We start from the raw sequence: 21,294 nt of genomic DNA, 5'->3' as shown, positions 1-21,294 counted from the left end.
CTGTGATCAAAGCTGAATTTTCAGCATCATTACTCCAGTCTTCAGTGTCACATGATCCTTCAGAAATCACTCTAATATGATGATTTAATGCTCAAGAAACATTTATGATCATTATTAATGTTGAAAGCAGGATTCTTTGATTTTTACAGGATGATTTTCTGTAAAAATGATTTTTACAAGATTCTTTGATGAATAGAAAGTTCAAAAGAACAGCATTTATTTGAGATAGAACATTATAAATGTATAATTTTTTCACAGTTAAATCATCCTTGCTGAATACAAGAATTAATTTCTTTAGAAAAGGTTAATCTTAAGGACCCCAAACTTTTTAATAGTAGTGTATTTCTATCAGTTCTTGCAATCCTGGGATTCAAATGCATGTTTGAGTTACAAGTAAATCCTCCAGTGTCTGTGTTGAGTCTATAGCAAACTACAATGAAACATTCAGGCAAAATTAAGCTGAGCTTGTGTTGTTAAACACTTTATTTTTTTTCTTCTTTTAAACACATGACCTCTAAAAACAGTTACAGACAAAAGGACAGAACAAGGAAAAGGTATCAGATAAGACATTTCCAGATATTCTGAATAAAAGCAGCAAGAGGTAAAAGTAAATTCATCTCTGGGTGACTATTTTTGTGGTTCATGTGCTTTTAAGAGTTAGAAAACCGTGTCGCCGAATGTTATTGCTCTATAAACTTCAAATCTCATTGTGAAAGACTGAAAAATCTGTTGCAGAGACTGTGATTGTGACAATAGCACAGTTCCAGTTCTCTACTGCTGGTTTTCATCAAACTTTTAATCAAATGGCCTGGATGAGACAAAGAACATACTTCCATAGTTTATGTTCTTGATTTCTGTCAACATCCACACCAGCATGTAACAGATTCGGCCAATGACAAACTCAACATTAACCTTTAATCCTATGCAGTTTGGTTTAATATAAACATGAAGCTATTAGAGTGAATCTCACAAAAACCTTGCAAGAACATCAAGGTCATATTTCACCCACAATTAAAAAGGAAAAATATATATTTTGTATATTTTATATGCATTGCATTTCTGCATTTTCTTGATGCACATTTCACAACACAGTTCTCATTACCATAAAATTTCATTCATGTCTCTCTCTCTATATATACACATACAGTATGTTTACATGTAATATTTGTAGTACTATCTTCAATCAATGCTGATGTAAAAAGTACTTTCATTGCAGTAATGAGAATTATTTTTGAGAATAAAATGAATTACAAAAATAAAGCTAAACTTTCACATGCATTACAGTAATGAGAAATTGTAGCTAAACGTGCTTTATTGTCAAGAAAATACAACAAATTGCAACACAAAAACAGGCCTCTGTTGGTTTACCTTACACAAAAAAATAATTTCTTATTTTCTTCTTTTTGATTTTGCACTTAAAATGTGACCCAGCAACATTCCGTTTACTTCAGATTCACTCATAATTTGTTCAATGTTTAAAGAAGCTGAATAATATGACGTTCCCGCTCGTGTTTCAGAGCTTCCAAAAGCATTGCAAGACATCTGAATAGTGTGTCAGAGCACCTAGAGCGTCATGAATGCCAGAATACTGCTTAGTAATGCGACTACACTCGGATTATGGTCATGTGATCGGCTGTCGACGGGTTCTTTGCATTGACAGGCAGAGTGGAATGTGACAGGAGATTTAAACCATCAAGATTCACACCTAGAATTCCGAACATACATGAGAGTTCCGTGAGAGAAGGGGGCGTGTCTTTGAAGCTGTGTGTTCCAGTGGGTGTGGTCTAGGGTTCCGGTGGGCGTGGCTTAGGCCTGCAGGTACTCCGGCTGTACCCGCGCGACCTTGCGAAACTCTTTGGCGTGTGTGCGAGGACACTGCATCTCACACCAGCTGATGGGCACCATCTGAGCCCCTGCGGGAAGAGATTTCACACGGCATGAGTGACACGAGCGAGATCAACACTTCATTAAAGGGATAGTTCACCCAAAAATGAAAATTAGCTCATGATTTACTCACCCACAAGTCATCCTAGGTGTATATGACTCAAAACTTTCTAAAACAATCGGAGTTATATTAAAAAAATGTCCTGGCTTTTCCAAGCTTTATAATGGCAGTGAATGGCCGTTTCTGTTTTGAAGTCCAAAAGTGTCCATTAAAGTGCATCTATCCCTGATTAAAGTGCTCCACACTGCTCTGGGGGGTTAATAAAGGCCTTCTGAAGCGAAGCAATGCATTTGTGTAAGAAAATATTCATATTAAAACTTTATAAAGTAAAACAACTAGATTCCGGCCATACAACATACGGATTCCACTTAAAGCTGTAGTCTACGATGTTGAAAATCGGTCGAGAAAGCCTGAGACGGCTGGGAAGTTTTAAAAAACTCATCCCGCCCCTCCACACACACACCCCTCCCCTCTGTGCTACCTGATCCCTCCCACCGGGAAACGACCTGAACAACGTCACTCAGTCAAGCTGTGATCACCGGTAGTAAACAGCGCATCTTGTTCAAATTCCGATCGGCTCGAACAGAAACCCGCTAGGCCTACTGAAATATATTCAAGCACTTCAAGAAATATAATTACTTTGACCCGTGATAGGCGATGCTAAACGGCTAACATTCCAATGCCGACCGGCAGCATAAGCATGTTGTCAGACTGATAAAAAGCTATTTATGTAACACCTCACACCATAAAAGTATAAATAAATGCTTACCTGCTCAACAAAAAGTCAGCCGTGTCAGCGTCGGTTTTCAGTCCCAAATCTCCACTGCTGAGCTGATGCTACTTTGCTAGCTACCATAGACTGTCAGCTGCTTGCCCACGAAATTTCATGTCGCAGGAGGGGGGCGGGGTGGGGTGGAGACGCGAGCGCCACGTGGAGTTTCAAGTGGAGCGGGGGATTGGATGAGAGCAGTTGACCAATGTAAGCTGTCCGGCCGGACAGCTTACATTGGTCAACTTCTCTGCAGCTGTACACCCAATAGAGTGAATGGATTTTTTTCATTCTTTTTTCTCTTCATATTGTTAGGATTGTACTGTAGAACCATAACCAGCATCTAAACGAGGTTATTAATAATGAACAATCTTTGAAATCGTAGACCATAGCTTTAAGTCTAAAGCGCAACTTACGCGAGTAATGCGACAAACTGATATTTACACTACGCCATGCTATGTGCAAGTTGTGCTTTTAGTAGGCATAAGTAGACTGCGTTTGGCCGTAAGCTAGAATTTTACTTTGTAAAGTGTTAAATATGGATATTTTTCTTACACAAACACATCACTTCGCTTCAGGAGGCCTTTATTAACCCCCCAGAGCAATGTGGAGCACTTTTATCATGGATAGATGCACTTTTGAGATGCACTTACCCACCTAGAAAATAAAGACTCCTATGTTAGAATGCTGTTCATTGACTTCAGCTCAGCATTCAGCACAATAATCCCACAACAGCTCATAAATAAACTAAACCTGCTGGGCCTTAAAAATTCCCTATGTAACTGGATCCTGGACTTTCTAACTGGAAGACCTCAGTCAGTCCGTGTCGGCCACAAGACCTCGAGCACTACCACACTGAACACAGGCGCCCCACAAGGCTGTGTGCTCAGCCCGCTGCTCTTCACACTGCTGACCCATGACTGCACTGCCAAGTTCAGCTCTAACCACATCATCAAGTTTGCTGATGACACAACAGTGGTAGGTCTCATCAGCAACAACGATGAAATGCACTACAGAGAGGAAGTGGCACAGCTGGCTGAATGGTGTGGCACAAACAATCTGTCCCTCAATGTGGAGAAGACAAAGGAGGTTGTGATGGACTTCAGAAGAAACTCTGCTGACCACCCCCCACTGACCATCGACAGCTCGACTGTGGAGAGAGTCAGCAGCACTAAATTCCTGGGGGTGCACATCACAGAGGATCTCACCTGGACCACCAACACCATGTCACTCTCCAAAAAAGCACAACAGCGCCTATACTTTCTCCGCCGGCTGAAAAGAGCAAGTCTCCCTCCATCCATCCTCACCACATTCTACAGAGGCACCATTGAGAGTGTGCTGACCAGCTGCATCACTGTCTGGTACGGGAACTGCAATGCTGCTGACCGCAAGACCCTCCAGCGGACAGTGAACACAGCTGCAAAGATCATCGGTGCCCCTCTCCCCTCCATCCTGGACATTTTCCTTACACGATGCTCCAGCAAAACCAACAGCATCGTGAAGGACTCCACCCATCCCTCCCACAGTCTCTTTCAGCTCCTACCATCAGGAAGACGGTACCGGAGCATCAGAGCCCGCTCCGCCAGACTGCTCAACAGCTTTTTCCCCCAGGCTGTGAGAGCCCTGAACTCAAATCGCCCCGCCCCCCTCTGAAACGTGTGAAACGAAGTGTGCTACACACAGGTGGGTGGGCCTGTACAAACCACCTGTAGTAACACACTCTCCTCTATATGCACTATGGACACTTTTCACTACGTGCACTATGGACACCTTACACACACTGCTGTGTGTACACAATCCCACAAAAGACTCCGCAATATATGTGTTTACATGCTCATGCACTACAAATCATCCTGCACTGTTCCCCAACTAGCTGCTGACTCAAATGTCTCTCTTTGCACATGTACAGTATTTGTGAAGCATTCATATTGTATGTCTGTATTTATGTAGCACTATGATCCTGCGAGACACGACATTTCATTCCACTGTATGTCCCCACATGTAGCGGAATGACAATAAAGCTCAACTTGAACTTGAACTTTTATGGACACTTTTGGACTTTAAAACAGAAACAGCAATTCACTGCCATTATAAAGCATTTTTTAATATAACTCCGATTGTATTCGTCTGAAAGAAGAAACTCATATACACCTAGGATGACTTGAGGGTGAGGCTAATTTTCATTTTTGGGTGAACTATCCCTTTAAAGCGCACTACTGTTGAAACGCTCCCTCACCCGCCTCGCTGTGGGCCACGACGACGCCCAGCTCGTTCTCCGCCGTGGTCAGCAGATAGTTCGACTGCACGTCGCCCAAAGAGATCTGACAGCCGAGGTCAAGGGTCACAAGCAACATTCAGGGTACTAGAGTTTAATTTTTCATATAGCATAAAGGATACCACTTTTGCAAGGACAATGTCGCCTGGCCTGAAGCTTTTATACGTCTCCACCTGAAAATAAGAGCCGCAATTCAGCACATATACACAACATTTTACTGAAAACAATAATTATTTCAAACTCACTTTATCTTTCTCTGTCGCTCTCACATCTTCTCTTCTAGTGCAATCAAAAATGAACAGAATTTTAGTTTTTTATACTATTATTGGTAATAACATGAATTACACTTTAAACTGTTAATGGATATAAATGTAATAATTTAGTCTTGATTGAAGAATGAAATGTTCATACCTGATAGTGCCTCTGAACCGGTCTTTTAGCGGCGTTGACCCCACGTACAAGATGTGGACTTTAGCAAATCGTGGGTTGATACTCGTCACCTGCAAAGAGTGACAATCACACATCCGATGTTAATTTTAACATAATACATCATGGAGTAAATGACAAAGAAACAAAGATTTTCTGACGGGTTTTTTTGTTTTTAACCTTTATTAAACCTCAAATAATAAACATGAATTTTCATTTTTAAATACACCCACGATAAAATCAAGCAGAATACATTCAAAGACAAATGAATAAAAATATAAACTTGGAGAAACTTTTAAAAAACTACATTTGTGTACATAAAACTGACCTAAAATCTAAATATTATTGCAAAAAATTGAACCACTTTGTTTTGAATAAAAACACCAAATCTAAATCCATTTCTCTCTTCTGCTGAACACAAAAGAAGACATTTTAAAGAACGTCGTTTAACAGTTTTGGATCCCATTGACTTGGGGATCAAAACTGTTTAGTTATCAACAATCATCAAAATATAGTGTGTGTTTCAGCAGAAGAAAGAACATGATACCGGTTTGGAACGACATGAGAAGTAAATTAATCTCAGCATTTTCATTTTAATAAGCACCAATGATGCCATGTTTTGTACAGGACACTCACCTTACAGGTGACGATGGCACCGACGTCAGGCAAGAGTTGTGCTTCTGTCTCCCTAACCACTGAGATCACCGGGAGCTATAAAAGAAGAGGTTGGAAGAAAACGTCATGGTTACATTATCAAGAAGCAGGAACGTTTAAGTTCTACAAACGAGTAAAATTGTTGCGTTCAAAGTCAAACCAAAATCTCCACAAAAGTGAACTGACCTCCTCGCCCTCGTTCTTTCTCAGCACGTATCCCGCGAGCGTAGCGAAGATGTATCCGTGCCGCAGATCCGTGCCGGTACCGGGAATACAGTCCTCTGTGCTGCAGAGCCTTTCACCTGCGTAAAGAGCACAAACCAGCCATCAAACTTCACATCATCTACAGGAATGCACTTACAATAGACGTCTAAACATTGAAAAACTGTGCACAACATTAGTTTTAAAATTCATTTTTCAATCAAAATAACTTCCTCTTGCAGAATCTCTTACTTGATGCGTTTAGTGGCGTGAGGGCAGGGCAACCTGACACTCACATGAGTTCGACCAATAGCAAACCACAACCATCCAATCAATTCCCAATGGACAAAATTAAGCCCCGCCCTTCATTTGTTCTCGTTCGAGAAGCAGTTTCACTTGGATATACGACATAGGGAAGGAAAGATGATCCTCGGTTTCATTCCGACTTTTAACATTTTACATGTAAAAATGGGTCTAGCATGATAGAATCTGTTACCTTATCTGTGTAAACGTAATCCGATATTTCACCCCGTCATCATGATCATACATCGTAATTTCACACAATATGCGCAAGGATACCAGAAAGGAACTTTTTACATACTGTAATATGCTGTTTTTATATAATATAGGCCTAATATTTATAATTATTACTGTGTTTTCAAACTGCACTACTGGAATTATGTCGGAATTATGTCAAGAAGTTTGTCCGCTAAGAAAAGTAGTTCCACTGTTACGTCAAATAAAACATAAAACATAGTTTTGTACAGAAAAATACAAGTGCATTAACAAAAAAATGTCTATGTGGTGTTTCTAATATGCTTTAAGACAAACCATGTGTAAATTCATAAGTCGACACCATTGCTGAGTATTTTCTCTTTAAAACTGAAATGAACCAAAGACAATAACAGACACAATTTGAAATCACTGCTGTTTCTGACGTCACAAACTACCTTGTAACCAATCAGATCAACGTGTGATCGTCAACAAATGTGAGTGAGTGGAGGCGGGGCTAATTTGCATAAACGAGGCAAGGCCAAGGGTGTGGTTACATTCCAGATATTTTAAGGCATGAGGACATTTTTTCAAGAAAAAAAAAAAAAGTTTAAATATGTCATTTTGGTGATCAAAGATGGGTTTTACGATATTGACTACAGGGGGAATTTAAAACTGGATCTCTCGGACTTGAAGCATTTCAGGGAATCCAAGTGATTTAAGCAACCCGCGTCGTTCGTGTAGAGGCACATATGTGTGTGTGTTTCAGAGCAGGTGTGTATGACAGCAGCGCTCGCGCCCCGGGCGGGGGTGGGCAGGGCTCGCCAAACGAGTCTTTAAACCCTGCAAACAGCTCCAGAGACACGCTTATTTACATCAGATCAACTATAAAGTATGGTTAACCAACAGTTAAACCAACATCAGCTGTTTTTGACACAAGTTGACTGAAGCTGAACATACCTATGCGTTTATAACGTCATCATTATGCTGCGCGTGCGGATGATTCAGCCCTACAGAAACGCACGCTGACCGTAATGCAAGTGAGAGAGATTAACTGTCCTTAACTTTTACCAACCACATCAAAGTTCACAAAATGTCATTATGTGTACAAGCCAAGCGTTGCAGCGATTATGTCGATAAAACCAAAGGAAAGTGCAAATAGCATGATAATAACAGCGACCCACCTGGAACACACAGCTTCATGGGCGACATGTTTTCAAGAAGCGAGAGACGCTTTTTGATTGGCTATTAGTCAGCGGGAAACTCGTGCTCTGATTGGCCAATGCATCATATGCGGTTCAAGTAAACCGCCATATTTGTTGTGGCTGTAAATGCACGTTACCTACTTGTATTATTTTTTACAGTCTATGATTAACCTATGGTATTAACTATAAACCGTTAACAAAATATCTAACTCTTTAACTTTTAAAATCTAAAATTCATTATATATTGAAAAAGTATATTTCCTAATAATGCAACGTCATGTCAAATATTGTAACATTCACTCAAACCAGAACATTAATTAAAAATGTACTTAATTGTAATAAAAAAAAAACGATTTCCACTTATTTTAAAATATTCTCCACATCGCTACACTTTACACTTAAAGAGAAAAAAATTAATAGCATTATTTCTGGTTCAGTAAGCCAACATTTATTAGGGATTGCACATCAACTCACACTAGTATACATAAAACTCTTGTCTTTCAGTCAAGCAAAATAATTTCAACATTTGTTGTACAAGTGAAATGTAAAGGAACAGACAACATGAGCATTTCTTTTCTGGGGAACAATGTTCATTATTTACGTCATGGTGAATGTTTGCAGGGTCAAAATGCATTATACTTTGACATGGGCATCACACATCAGCAGGATTTCAACATACAGTAACATTTACCACAGTGAGAAAAAAAAAAATGACCATAAACATTCCCAAAAAAAGCCCACAGGAATATAATCTGATGTGAATCACCAACAAACAAAAAAATCGACTCTAGATGTAGGAGAATCCTAAAAACGAACCGTGTTACAGAGATCTTGTCGTGTTGGATATTTCAGGAGCGTGTCTGTGGGCGAGCAGAGATCTAGAGCAGCGGGACAATGCATGAATCACAGGAAGATGGGGAAAACGCAGCACTTCTGCAGCCCACCCAACCATTAATATATGCTGTCGCCTGGCAACAGTTGTCAAAGCGATGCCATCGCAGACAAACACATGTGCCATCTTCTGAAATGTGCGGTCGCGGATTTTCAGTGCAGAGACTATAAACACACTGTGGCCCAGTTTTACTGCATATACACACATTCAAGCAGTAACGGTTGAACTTTATTAGCATGGTCCCGATTGAGAGCATTAGGAAATAAATGATTGGTCACTGGTTTGGTTCTAGGCTCATGGTAAAACACTGATTGTGGGAAATAAGAGACCGAATATGGGACGTCTTGGACTACTTCTTGGCTTTGCCCTGAGCGGCGACAGCCTCCATGGCTTTGCGCACGGTCTCTTCATCTCCCAGGAACTGCATGGGCTTCACGGGCTTCAGGTTTTTGTCCAGCTCATAAAGGATGGGGATTCCTGTGGGAAGGTTCAGCTCCATAATCGCCTCCTCTGACATTCCTGGAACAAACACATCAGAAGCATCCAATCAAACAGACGCAGATATAAAACACTGCTGGTTGACAGGTGTTTCCAAAAACTGCTACTTTTTTTTACCTTTTATGGGCATTTTACCTTTATAAAGGCATTTTTTAACCTAATTAAATGTATGCATCATATTTTGTGTCAAATTCTTACATTTAATCAATACATTCAGTTAATAATAAGACACAATAGGGCTGTTACCAATCAAATTAAATCAGTATCAACAAAATTAATCTTTGCAAAGCAGAGGAAACACAGAAGTTGCATATGAGGTGACATTTAGATGCCTTTACACCGACTGTTCAGAAGGACATGAATGCATTTAACCTGCACTTACAAATGTTTTGATGTTTTAAACATAAAACTTTGAATATTGATATTAGAAAAAAAAAAGGAAAAAAATTAAAAGATACTTTAAAAGTGAAATTAAAACTGCCAGTAGGTGGCAGCAAGTCACTGTTAATGAGTTTCAACCAATTCATTCAAACGGCTGATTCATTCAGGAACAACACATTTGACTGTCTTAAAGCTACACCGTGTAGGATTTTCTCCCGTCTAGCGGTGAAATTGTTTATGACTACCAACTAAATATTACTGTCTAGCTCCTCCCATTCAGAGGGCGTTTTAACTCCTACGGTGGCCGTATTATTTCAAATCTGCCGGCAGTAATCTCCCCCTCGCATTCGTCACAGTGCCACTGAGTGTCAAAACGCGAAAGGCGAAGCTTGAATTTCCAGGTATGTCCCTCTTTGGCTAATGTATTTTCAAGATGGAGGCGCAACATGGCTGCCGCCATTCGAGCGACTCGTATGTATTCTAAATGGCAGATTCTACGCTTACGAGAATACTTGATTAGTTGGTAGAAGTAATTACACATGAATGAGCACATATCATTTTGAAAGAACAAAGTGTTTTTTGCTAAGAATCAACTTAAAAAAATTACACAGTGTAGCATTAATGAGTGTGTCATTGAATCAAACATTTAATTGATTCGTTCATTCAGCAAGGAAACACCGCTGTGTGTTGCTTAATGGAAATTGGGGGGGAATAAAACAGAATTTTGGGGAGAAAAAAGAGATTTTAAAGAGCCATATGCATGAACCCCATCAGACTCCTCTTGTTCAGGGTGTTTTTAGGGTGTATATAGTGTGTGGTGAAATATCAGGGTATCTGAGACGGTTCCTCACCCTCCAGGTGCTTGACGATGCCTCGCAGGCTGTTTCCGTGGGCAGCGATGAGAACCCTCTTGCCCTCCTTGATTTGAGGAACGATTTCCTCGTTCCAGAAGGGCAGAGCTCGAGCGATTGTGTCCTTCAGGCTCTCGCACGAGGGCAGCTGGTCCTCCGTCAGGTCCCCGTAGCGCCGGTCCTGCAGAGACATGACACTCAGAGCTGATATACTCGCACCAAAATTGCATTTACGTGATCAAAAATACAGTAAAAACAGTAACATTGTTAAATAACTTTTCGATGTAAATAAATATATGTTAAAATGTAATTTATTCCTGTGATCAAAGCTGAATTTTCAGCATCAGTCTTAACATTATATATGTCTTTACTGCCACTTTTGATCAATTTAATGCATCCTTGCTGAATAAAAGTATTGATTTCTTTTAACCTTGCTGACAGTTCTGTACACGCACTGCGCAACAGATTTCTCACCTTGCTGATGGCCGTGTAGAAGTCGTGGTCGGGGTCCATGGGTGGCGGTGGGATGTCGAAGGAGCGCCTCCAGATCTTCACCTGCGCCTCGCCGTGTTTGGCCGCCGTCTCGGACTTGTTGAGGCCCGTGAGGCCGCCGTAGTGGCGCTCGTTCAGACGCCAGGTGCGGTTCACCGGCAGCCACATCTGATCGATGCCGTCCAGCACCAGCCACAGCGTGCGGATCGCCCGCTTCAGCACGGACGTGTAGCAGATGTCAAACTCATAACCCGCGTCTGGAAGATGGCGGTTATGTTATTCAGCTTGTGTATCAGATACAGATGAGGTCATAATGCAGTGTTTCCCACACACAGACTAATTCGTGGCGGTGCGCCACAGAATCATCACCGGCCGCCACATAGGCCTATTGCGTTTCGTTATAAAAAATTTTTTTTACGCTATTTAAAACCCATCTCTCTGTCACTCACGCGTCTCTCTCACAAGCGAATTTTTGTCTCGCCAAAGTCTTATTTGATCGGTGAGTGATGTAGATAACTGCTGCGCTTGCGATAGGGAGTATTACTGAAAGAACGAGCAGAGAGAGAGGCCCGGTCGCGCGCGCGTCTTCAAACTGCCTTGATCTCTCGCTCCCTCGCGCATATTAATCAATATCACGATGGTAAAAGATCGGAAGACCGAAGTTTCACGTGGAGCATTCGGATATTTTTTCCATGAATTACCGCTGGGTGTGAATTGTGCTAAAAAAAAGAAAAGAAAAAAAAAAATACGTTGCCTTATCTTCTCTGAAAAGATTCAGCTGACATAAAAACACTTTCAATAAACAAAACTAAACCTATCCAATGATGAAATGTTTTCTGTGTTGAAAACACAAATCTTGTGTGATGTCCTAACTGCTGGCTGGGATAATCACACAACGCGTACAAGTCCGCTAATGACACGTCCGATTTGCAAACTAATGACTCCTTTGAACCGATTCCATTTAATGAATGGTTAAAACAACTGATCTGTCCAACACTGAATCGGTGTATAACTAATCGGTAACACTTTACAATAAGGTTCCATTTATTAAACTCTAGTTAACTACATTAGTTAACATTAACTATTAATAAACTGCACATCTACAGCATGAATCAATCAAAAGTTGTATTTATTAACATTAGTTAGCCTAATGCACTGTGTGAAGTAACAATAAAAAAACAGCTGTTCACTTGTTCAACTAAGACTAACAAAGATTAATAAATACAGTAACAAATGTATTGCTCGTGGTTCATTAGTTAGCCTAATACATTAACTAATGTAAACAAATCAAACCACATTTAACACCTCTTAAAATGAGAATTTAAGTGTGCTTACCCCATTTTGTGTTTAGTGTTTAGCAAGATTTAACCTTTACTGTATTTTCAGGTTATCTACTGTATAAGACAATGTGTAGAACAATTAGCAAAACAATCTTTTAGTTTAGACTGTTTGCGGTAAATGCAGTTGGGTTGTCGAGGTCAAAACTCTAAATAAGCTGTGAATCAAATAAACTTACTATAAATAATGTTATGTCATTTTTTTTACTCTTACACTGAATGTTTGGATTTTGTGATGGTGTGAATCATTTTTGATTAATATTTAATATAATAAAGTTCTGTGTAACGAATTATTAATGAAGGCCCCGCCCCGCCCCGCCCCGCCCCGCTCCCCCACCACCACCACAAATTGCTTTCTAATCTGTGGGAGACACTGTAATGGCATTAAAAAATATATTATTTTGAAATTAAATCTCCATATTGATAATTTAGGTAATATTAGAAAACGTGTGAGAGCTAATGAGGTTCATTCTTGTGTTAGCAGCACGTTTGAGCTTCCTCAAGAACCAATGAGGTTCATTCTCATGTTATGCAGCACGTTTGAGCTTCAGCAGGAACCAATGAGGTTCATCCGCTCGATTCATATGGATTACGATCTCTTTATGAACTTTTTGAAGCGTCAAAGTGGTGGTTGCAGCTGTCAATGGAGGGACAGAAATCTCTCCGATTTCATAAAAAATATCTTAATTTGTGTTCTGAAGATGAACAAAAGTCTTGCGGGTTTGGAACGACATGAGGTTGAGAAATTAAAGACAGAATTTTCTTTTTAGGGTGAACTATAATCATAACGACTTGCGGGTGAAATCTTTTGAATTGGGCCAATAAGCCAATAAGCAAGCACTAGCCTACAACATCCTCGCAACCACCAAGCAACGCTTTGACAACAACAAGATTCATGCTACAAATAAACTACAATTGTCAAAGACGAAATGAGGAGAAGCAGCAGAAGCTTAACTAATCATGCATTAACAGTAATAATACATCATGAGAGAGGAGGTGCATCATCTCTGTGGGCCTGTGATCTCTGCAGGGCCCTACACGAATGCAGTGCAGATAAACATAAGAAGATCAGTTTAATACACGGACACCAGCTCACCTTTCAGGGCCTGTCCGCCCCTCCTGGCCTCCTCCTCTCCGGTCTCGCTCAGATCGGCATCGAACCAGCCGCAGAACCGGTTCTCCTGGTTCCAGCAACTCTCGCCGTGGCGGATCAGCACCAGCTTGTACGCGGCCATATCGCGCGGTCTGCAGGCAAACGCTCTCAAACGCAGCGGGAATGTTCGCAAGTAACGGAGACACAGCCCCGGGACACGGATGAGAGATGCTGGCACGGTGATCGGTTATATCGCACCGGTGCTTTTGGAGGTCGTCGCTTGTGAAAGTGAGAAACGCTTCCTGATGCGCGCGACCTATCAGGGGGAAGAGCATGCGCGTGCACGCACGTCACTACGCGACCTTGAGAGTGATTATCATCATCATAATTCTGTATTGGACATAATACACATCTTTGTAAAAATAAAAATAGTTTTACGACTACGTGGAAGTGAAATAATATAACATTTCAATGGGATACCTTTTTATACATAAATTATTATTGATATGATCGTGGAAGCTCTATACATCAAATTAAATGTATTTTCACTTTATATATTTTATATGATTTTTTTAAATGCTGTAGTGCAGGGATTTTCAGTTTTGATGAACCCCCAAATATCCTCGCGTGAGTGACTCCCATCCTAAATTAAAAAGTCTATAGTTTCATGTATAAACCTAATTTATACTATGAAAAATAAACATTATGTGTAAAATATGATTTGGAAAATTTCTATTAATTTCAATTATTACATTTTTCTACGAACTATTACAGTGCTGTAGACTACAACTTTAAATCAACTATTAATTATTTAATTTATTTATCTTTTTAGTTTAATCATATTTTTATTATTTTTACATTGTCTTTCTCTAAACTTTTCCACTTCCTTTAGTATTATTATTCTTTATATCTAAAGAAAATTTGCAATATTATTAAATATGACCCTGAAAGAAAAGTGATACATCCTTTTCCTTTTGTTTTTGTTTCATCACTTAAAAAAAACATCAATAAACCACAATCAGTGATTGAAATACTTTATGAAGTGGCCTACAGTATAGCTGACTTGACAGATGCACATGAAAGATCATACAAATAAATACATATATATATATAACATTTAACGTGTCGTTCTTTTATGTATTCTGATTGGCCGTCGTCTTCGCTGCCGTGTGGGTCTTTTCCTGCGGAATCCGTGAAGCTGCTCCCGGTACTCGCGCTGACGCATGGGCACGTAACCGCAGGGGTCACACAGATCCTGAGACAGAGAGACACCGGGACTGTCATGCTGCACATACTGTGGAGCCTCCTACAGTAGCTTTACATGCATCCAAGGTCAAAACACTTAACTTTTCTCATTATATAATACATTACAAGCATCACCTCATTTCTCAAAGAGTCTAAAATAGTTTGTTCAAAGATTCAGTCTCTCAAAACCCCTCCTTTCTGATGGCTCAGTCTGTTGTGATTGGACTACTCTGCTCTGATTGGTCAGATGGCTCAGTCTGTTGTGATTGGACTACTCTGCTCTGATTGGTCAGATGGCCCAGTCTGTTGTGATTGGTGTACTCTGCTCTGATTGGTCAAATGGCCCAGTCTGTTGTGATTGGTCTACTCTGCTCTGATTGGTCAGATGGCTCAGTCTGTTGTGATTGGTCTACTCTGCTCTGATTGGTCAGATGGCTCAGTCTGTTGTGATTGGTCTACTCTGCTCTGATTGGTCAAATGGCCCAGTCTGTTGTGATTGGTCTACTCTGTTCTGATTGGTAAAATGGCCCAGTCTGTTGTGATTTGTCTACTCTGCTCTGATTGGTCAGATGACCCAGTCTGTTGTGATTGGACTACTCTGCTCTGATTGGTCAGATGGCCCAGTCTGTTGTGATTGGTCTACTCTGTTCTAATTAGTCAGATTTACTTTTTTTTATTAATTTTTACACTGTCTATCTCTAAACCTTTCCAAGAACCCCTAAGCACCTTATATTTCGTTAATGTGAGTGCACCTTAAGACAGTGAGACACTGTGTTGTTGTACTGTACCGGATAGGAGGCATGGAAGTGTTTGTAACCCCCCAGCAGCAGGTAGAGCTCAGGATAGTGCAGGTTCGGATACACCTGAGCATTGACACACCTGTCCAGCCTCCTCAGATACTGACACCTGTTGAACGGGTAAGAAGCTTGAGTAATCATGAACACACTCATTGAGTGTGTGTGTTTTTGTGTGTGTAGAATGTGTTTCTCACAGATGTGGTCCTCGTTCCGATGAGAACTCGCAGTGGAACACTATCAGTTTCCGTGGCGATGACCCCTCGTCCTCTGGGCGTGAGTCGGACGGATGATCCTGATGAACCGCCTGCTGGATCTGAGACTCCGTGTACAGGTTCACTGCGCCCTGTATGAGTGCAGTACAGTCTAAAGCCCAAGTTATACTCCCTCGGTTTCACATGCTCCCTCTGCATGCGTAATTCCGCGTCAACGCGGACGATGACGCAGAAGTATAAATGAAAACCGACGCGTAACCTACAGCGTAGAGGATACGGCGTAGCTCCGACGCAGAAGTATAAATTGGGCTTAAGGCCCTGTGTCCACCAAAGCGTTTTTTCACGCTTCCAGTTGTTTTCAATGGGTGCGCCGCGTTTTTAAAACACCAGGAGCGTAACAAGGCACTGAGTGTATTTCAAGCTGAAGCTCAGCGTTTTTACCGGTCGCCGAGAGTTGAAGAATGTTCAACTTTGGGTAAAACGCATCGATCATCACTGTCACTTTTTACCCAGCCGTCCAATCACAGTGGAGGAGGGGCGGGACTAATACCACACCGACCAACCGCCACATTCTGCTTGTACAACGTACAACAGATGAAAACAACAAGCATAATAACGGAATGAAATTATTTAAAACAAGAGCCAGAGCAAATACTTTGCATTGTATCAATATTTTTTTTATAGAAACAATACATAAACAAACTATCTGTGTAAGGAGATACTATAACACTTCCACGGATATTCCGAATCATAGCAAGCAAAGCGTCTCAACTGGAAAAAACAGTGGACACACGGCCTAAAGGTCACGATAGGAAGATCTGTCGGCACAAACATTAGTTCGACAAAACACTCAATATTTTAAGGTACCTTAATGTGTCCTCCTTGGTACTCGTAAGGGTAACGACAGTCGACGATGAGGAAGTCCTCCACTGCAGGACCAAACTGACCTCTGATCAGAGACGCCACCTACAGGTCAGGAGCAGACAATACTTTCACCTTTACATCTTGTACATCATTCAAATAAAATAATTGGGTAAGGAACTTATATTTCAGTCTCTCAAAGCTACTTTGTGATTAAGAAAAATAATTAATATGAAACTGCATTAAAATGGGAATATTTTACCAGCTTTTTATCCACCCTAGCCTAGAGAACAGTCATGATTTCTTACGGTTTGTGCGCTGACACAGTGAAGCTGCCGATGGCCGGCTCTCTCAACAGGAAGCAGGTGTTGCTATGGAAATAATTGCATCAGGACACAAGACACGACTGACTGGGAATGAGTCACTCTAAAAATTCTAAATATTCACCCTTTGAAGGCATGAAAATTAGTAATCAATAACTTACTGGTGTTTGAAAGTTTGAGGTCTCTAAGATTTTTAATGTTTTTGTCTCTTTTATTCACCAAGGCTGCATTTATATGATCAAAAATACAGTAAAAAACAGTAATATTGTGAAATATTATTAAAAATATTATTATTTTCTATGTGAATATATTTTAAAATGTAATTTATGTCTTCAGTGTCACATGATCCTTCAGAAATCTTGCTAATATGATGATTTGCTGCTCAAAAACCATTTCTGATTATCCACTATATTTTTTGTTGATTTTATTTCAGGATTTATTTAATACATAAATCTTTTGTAACATTATAAATGTCTTCACTGCAACTTTTAACCAATTTAATGTGCTCTTTCTGACTAAAATAATTAATTTCTTTAAAACAATCTTACTGACCCCACTTTTCATCACTTTGAAATATCATATCGGTTTCACAGAACCGACCTTACTGAAGTCCCCAATGAGTGTGAGGTCAGCGACGTCATCCTGAGTGACGTGTGTGAGCGGGGTGTCCCGCCGTGACCTCAGCTGACTGAACCTCTCAACGGCCTGCAGATGAACAGGGATAGATAGCAGCCTATATAGCAGAATATAATATCATATAGCATGCCAGCCAAAATGATTGACAGGCAGAGAGTGTGTGTGATGTGCATGTTCTGCTCGCTCACCGTTGGGTCGAGCGCGTGCGTCTGTCGCGGGACACTGGCGTCCTCTTCTGGGTCACTGCGGCACTGCCTCCAGCTTCTGCCCGCTGCTTCTGCCTCTTCACTGGAGGAGAATCTGCTGGACAGACGCACTCGCAGACGCTTCTGATGGACAAATGTTCACGCCTTCACTTTCAGTGCAGGGGAGATTGCAATAAAACACGCCCTATATATGAGTGTGACCCAGTTTGTAACCCACAACAATACAGTACAAAGTACCATGTCAACATCACACCTACTAAGACACACACATTATTTTACAACACGAAAGTACGTTTTCTGTTAATCATGTGCTAGACTTTGGATTCATAAGCCGCTATAGGGAAAAAGTGCAGTAAACGGGCAAAATATTTGCGCTACACAACAATGTGTATGGAAGCTAAATTCATGACATAAAAAAAGTCAAAATTATTGCATACCAATGACCAAAAAACAACAACATAATTATTAGATTTAAAAAGTCGAAATGATGTGATTAAAAACTCAAAATTATGGCATAGGCCTACAATAGGTAGTGTGGGAATGCAAATGTATTAAAATGTTTCATTTAGGTTTACATTGAATTTAGCATGTTAAGGTTAGGTATAAATTATGATAATCAGAGTTTTCTAGCAAACGACTCTGGTCAGTCCTGTTTTACTGACACTCTTGGAGTTTGTGTTTTAGCAAGAAAGTCCAGCCAGTCCTGTACTCGGGTCTCAGTGTTTGAATAGACAAACAATGCTGAGTGGATTAGGGTGGGCAATGCTCTCAGTCTAAAACCAGTTCCTAAACCTGTCTTTTTCGGTTCCTGCCCCTAAATGTATATAAACTGTAAATGTATAATGTTTGAGTTAGATCATGTTGGAAGTTTCTACAGCCGCGTACAGCGGAGTTCTCAATAAAGAATAACTTCTGTTGAACGCGATCCCAACTGTCTCACTGGTCTCTGCTTCGAACAAAGAAAACTTGACAACAGTAGTTTGTCATAATTATTAATTTTGACTTTTTATGTCATTATTATATCATAGTTTCAACTTTGAATGTCAATTATGACTTGTAATAATGACTTTGAATGTCATAATATTGACTTTTAATGTTATTATGGTATGTCATTATTTTGGACTTTTTTGCTCATGATTTCGACTTAGTATGTCATAGTTTTGATTTAGAATGTAATAATTTCGACTTATGAATGTCATAATTACCATACCATTACCAATCACGAGTTATGATTACGATAATTAATTAAAATAATCTGATGAAAAAATACCAGTTCGCAATGTTTTTGTTCAGTTTTAATAACTGGAAGCGGATGACATTTGTAGCCTTGCATATTTAAGTTACAAATAAGGTGAATAATTAGGTGTATATTACATTTACATGCATAATTCAAAGGACATTTTGGTTGCATAAATAATAAGTGGGCTAATGTGAGTGAGAGTGTATGGAAGCGTTACTGACAAAGGCTCGCTCAGTCTCTTTATCGGCAGGAGAATCGTGACCGTCCCTCCACTGACACACGGGCTGAATCATGAGATCAAATGACAAAATAAAAAGAATTAATTCCTTTCCAATCATCCTGTGTTTGATTGCTGTGTGTGTGTGTCCTACCGTGTGTGAAGAGGACTCGGGTGACAGGCTTCTGCCAAGACAAACATCACAGATCATCACAGACTATTCATCAACTGCATTATTAATATGAGCTCATGCTTATTTTACCTTGCTCGTCGTCTCCTCACTGCAGAGACTGAGAGAAAATTCACAGTCAATTAAACTGAAATTCAGAACTTTGATCTAGTCATTCTTGAAATGAATAAAAAATATGTGCATGCAAATATGCAAATGTGTGTTTTCTGTCAGTTTTATCTATTTCCATGACTTTTCCATAAACATTATCGAATTATCGGAAAAAATATCGTTATAACTTCATGCTTTTCAACACTTTCAAACCTGGATCTTAAGCAGAAACATTTGAAGAGAAGTGACTAGGATGTACAAGAAAATGCTCTAAAACTATTAGATCTGTCAGTTACGCAAAAACAAGGAGCTGGAAGAGCTTGAGTTTAAAGTGTCCTCAGAGGAGAGTTAATTAAGCAGTGTGTGTGTGTGTGTGTGCGCGTGTGTGTGAGGCTCTTGTCCAGACCTGTCGGCGTCTCTCTGTCCCTGGAGAGAGTGTTGCGCGGCGGACTGGTGCATTCAGGCGTCAAAACAAGCTTTCTCCAGGGGGCCGAGCTCTTTGGACTCAGACTTACAGAAAATGGGCATCAAATATAAGTTTTAACACACAACTTACAGTTTGGATAATATTTCATTATCCAAATCATTTAGAAAACGTAAAAATAAAAATGTATAATTGCTGAATAAATGATCCCTAATGCTGCCAAACATCCTCAAGTGCACTGTTTGAGTGTCTTGTAAAGAGCAGAGGTTGCAGGTCTCTCACCCGTTCAGTTGCATCTGAATTACAGTTTACATTTTATGGATTTTATATTAATATTAATTATATTCATAATTATACACTTTATGTTAATAAATATTTTTTTAATTATTATTATTATCATTGGACAATCATGTATTAATATAAACAATATGATGAAGTAAATGTTCACAAAACACATCAATAATAACTATTTAAAATAATAAAATCATTTAGAAAACCTAAAAATAATTTTAAATTTTAAAATGTATAAATGCTGCTGAATAAATGATCCCTCAGTTAAGTGTTTGCACTCTCACCCGTCCTGACACTGGAGGTTCTGCAGGCCGAAGGAGAGCTCGCTGACCGGGGAACAGTCTTCAGCTGTCGGACCCCTCACTGACTCCATCGAGCTGATCACAGCTGCGAAACTAACCTATGGGTTTTTTCCCAAACAAATTTAAAATGAAAATTCAAATGCTTAAAAATATAAAATAATAAATCAAAGTCTCAAAACATCTGCTCAAATGTTAAACCGGCAGACTCACTGAAATATCAACTGTGCATCATGAAGTAAAAGCCTATCATGTCTCCTCCTCTCTCCTCCCCGTGGAAACCCGTGTTGCTACAACACGCTCATTTGAAGCGAGTCGCGTCGCGTCGCGTCCCCGCGCGTGATAATTTGGTAATTTACTGATTTCGTGGTAATTTACAGATTTCATTAGTGGAACGGAAGACCGTTCTTAAAGGAACAGTTCACCCCAAAAATGAAAATTCTGTCATCTACTCACCCTCATGACATTTCAATCCCGTACACATCTTCTTTCATGGAACACAAAAATATTGAGCTGAATTGATGGACTATCATAAAAACAGACTATTTAATAGTAGTCCCCATCCAATTCCATATAGAAGAGCGTAGCCTCTGTGTTCAGCTCATTCTATTCTATTGCACTCCATAAAATAATAATAATAATAATCTGGGGGTTTAGCACGGAATAAGAGTGATTATATGTTTACAAATACAGTCTATAGATCACAAAGACTTTTTAAAACAGTCTGGTTTAAAATAAGCTTTTATCTAAGT

At 39.9% G+C, this 21,294-nt stretch overlaps 3 protein-coding genes across 3 annotated transcripts; all 3 read right to left on the bottom strand.

Annotated features, from left to right (window-relative positions):
* Positions 1 to 454: 454 nt before the first annotated feature.
* Positions 455 to 7,991, bottom strand: exosc1 (exosome component 1). Its single transcript, XM_084107189.1, has 8 exons — positions 7,947 to 7,991; positions 6,256 to 6,371; positions 6,052 to 6,126; positions 5,401 to 5,489; positions 5,235 to 5,268; positions 5,112 to 5,162; positions 4,951 to 5,035; positions 455 to 1,913 (listed from the first exon to the last, which is right to left on the bottom strand). Exons 1-8 carry the CDS (start codon positions 7,972 to 7,974, stop codon positions 1,807 to 1,809), a joined length of 585 nt encoding a protein of 194 aa, XP_083963315.1. The 5' UTR covers positions 7,975 to 7,991; the 3' UTR covers positions 455 to 1,806.
* A 408-nt stretch (positions 7,992 to 8,399) lies between these two features.
* Positions 8,400 to 13,875, bottom strand: pgam1b (phosphoglycerate mutase 1b). The gene is made up of 4 exons (XM_084107186.1): positions 13,515 to 13,875; positions 11,064 to 11,338; positions 10,590 to 10,770; positions 8,400 to 9,378 (listed from the first exon to the last, which is right to left on the bottom strand). The coding sequence occupies exons 1-4, from the start codon at positions 13,651 to 13,653 to the stop codon at positions 9,209 to 9,211; spliced, it is 765 nt and encodes a 254-aa protein (XP_083963312.1). The 5' UTR covers positions 13,654 to 13,875; the 3' UTR covers positions 8,400 to 9,208.
* A 656-nt stretch (positions 13,876 to 14,531) lies between these two features.
* cdc25d (cell division cycle 25 homolog d) lies at positions 14,532 to 20,970 on the bottom strand. The gene is made up of 13 exons (XM_084107121.1): positions 20,756 to 20,970; positions 20,528 to 20,643; positions 19,935 to 20,038; positions 19,511 to 19,538; positions 19,403 to 19,433; positions 19,253 to 19,315; positions 17,774 to 17,914; positions 17,550 to 17,654; positions 16,935 to 16,997; positions 16,633 to 16,731; positions 15,748 to 15,896; positions 15,545 to 15,662; positions 14,532 to 14,766 (listed from the first exon to the last, which is right to left on the bottom strand). The coding sequence occupies exons 2-13, from the start codon at positions 20,614 to 20,616 to the stop codon at positions 14,629 to 14,631; spliced, it is 1,128 nt and encodes a 375-aa protein (XP_083963247.1). The 5' UTR covers positions 20,617 to 20,643; positions 20,756 to 20,970; the 3' UTR covers positions 14,532 to 14,628.
* Positions 20,971 to 21,294: the final 324 nt, after the last annotated feature.

This window comes from Abramis brama, assembly GCF_963993115.1.
Source record: "Abramis brama genome assembly, chromosome: 2".
Classification (NCBI taxonomy): Eukaryota; Metazoa; Chordata; class Actinopteri; order Cypriniformes; family Leuciscidae; genus Abramis; species Abramis brama.
Note: the sequence above shows the minus strand (reverse complement) of the source record. Positions and strands in the feature narration are given on the sequence as shown.

Bases quoted from the DNA above. Each gene is read 5' to 3' on its own strand.
- exosc1 (XM_084107189.1), bottom strand. From the start codon at position 7,974: ATGTCGCCCATGAAGCTGTGTGTTCCAG. The intron at 6,372-7,946 runs GTGGGTCGCTGT...CTCTTTACGCAG, and splicing joins CATGAAGCTGTGTGTTCCAG to GTGAAAGGCTCTGCAGCACA. The intron at 1,914-4,950 runs GTGAGGGAGCGT...CTCTTCCCGCAG, and splicing joins CGTGGCCCACAGCGAGGCGG to GGGCTCAGATGGTGCCCATC.
- pgam1b (XM_084107186.1), bottom strand. From the start codon at position 13,653: ATGGCCGCGTACAAGCTGGTGCTGATCCGCCACGGCGAGAGTTGCTGG. The intron at 10,771-11,063 runs GTGAGAAATCTG...ATGTCTCTGCAG, and splicing joins TCTACACGGCCATCAGCAAG to GACCGGCGCTACGGGGACCT. The intron at 9,379-10,589 runs GTGAGGAACCGT...TGTTTGTTCCAG, and splicing joins CATCGTCAAGCACCTGGAGG to GAATGTCAGAGGAGGCGATT.
- cdc25d (XM_084107121.1), bottom strand. From the start codon at position 20,616: ATGGAGTCAGTGAGGGGTCCGACAGCTGAAGACTGTTCCCCGGTCAGC. The intron at 17,655-17,773 runs GTGAGCGAGCAG...GTTCATCTGCAG, and splicing joins CGCACGCGCTCGACCCAACG to GCCGTTGAGAGGTTCAGTCA. The intron at 16,732-16,934 runs GTAAGAAATCAT...CCTGACCTGTAG, and splicing joins ACTGTGTCAGCGCACAAACC to GTGGCGTCTCTGATCAGAGG.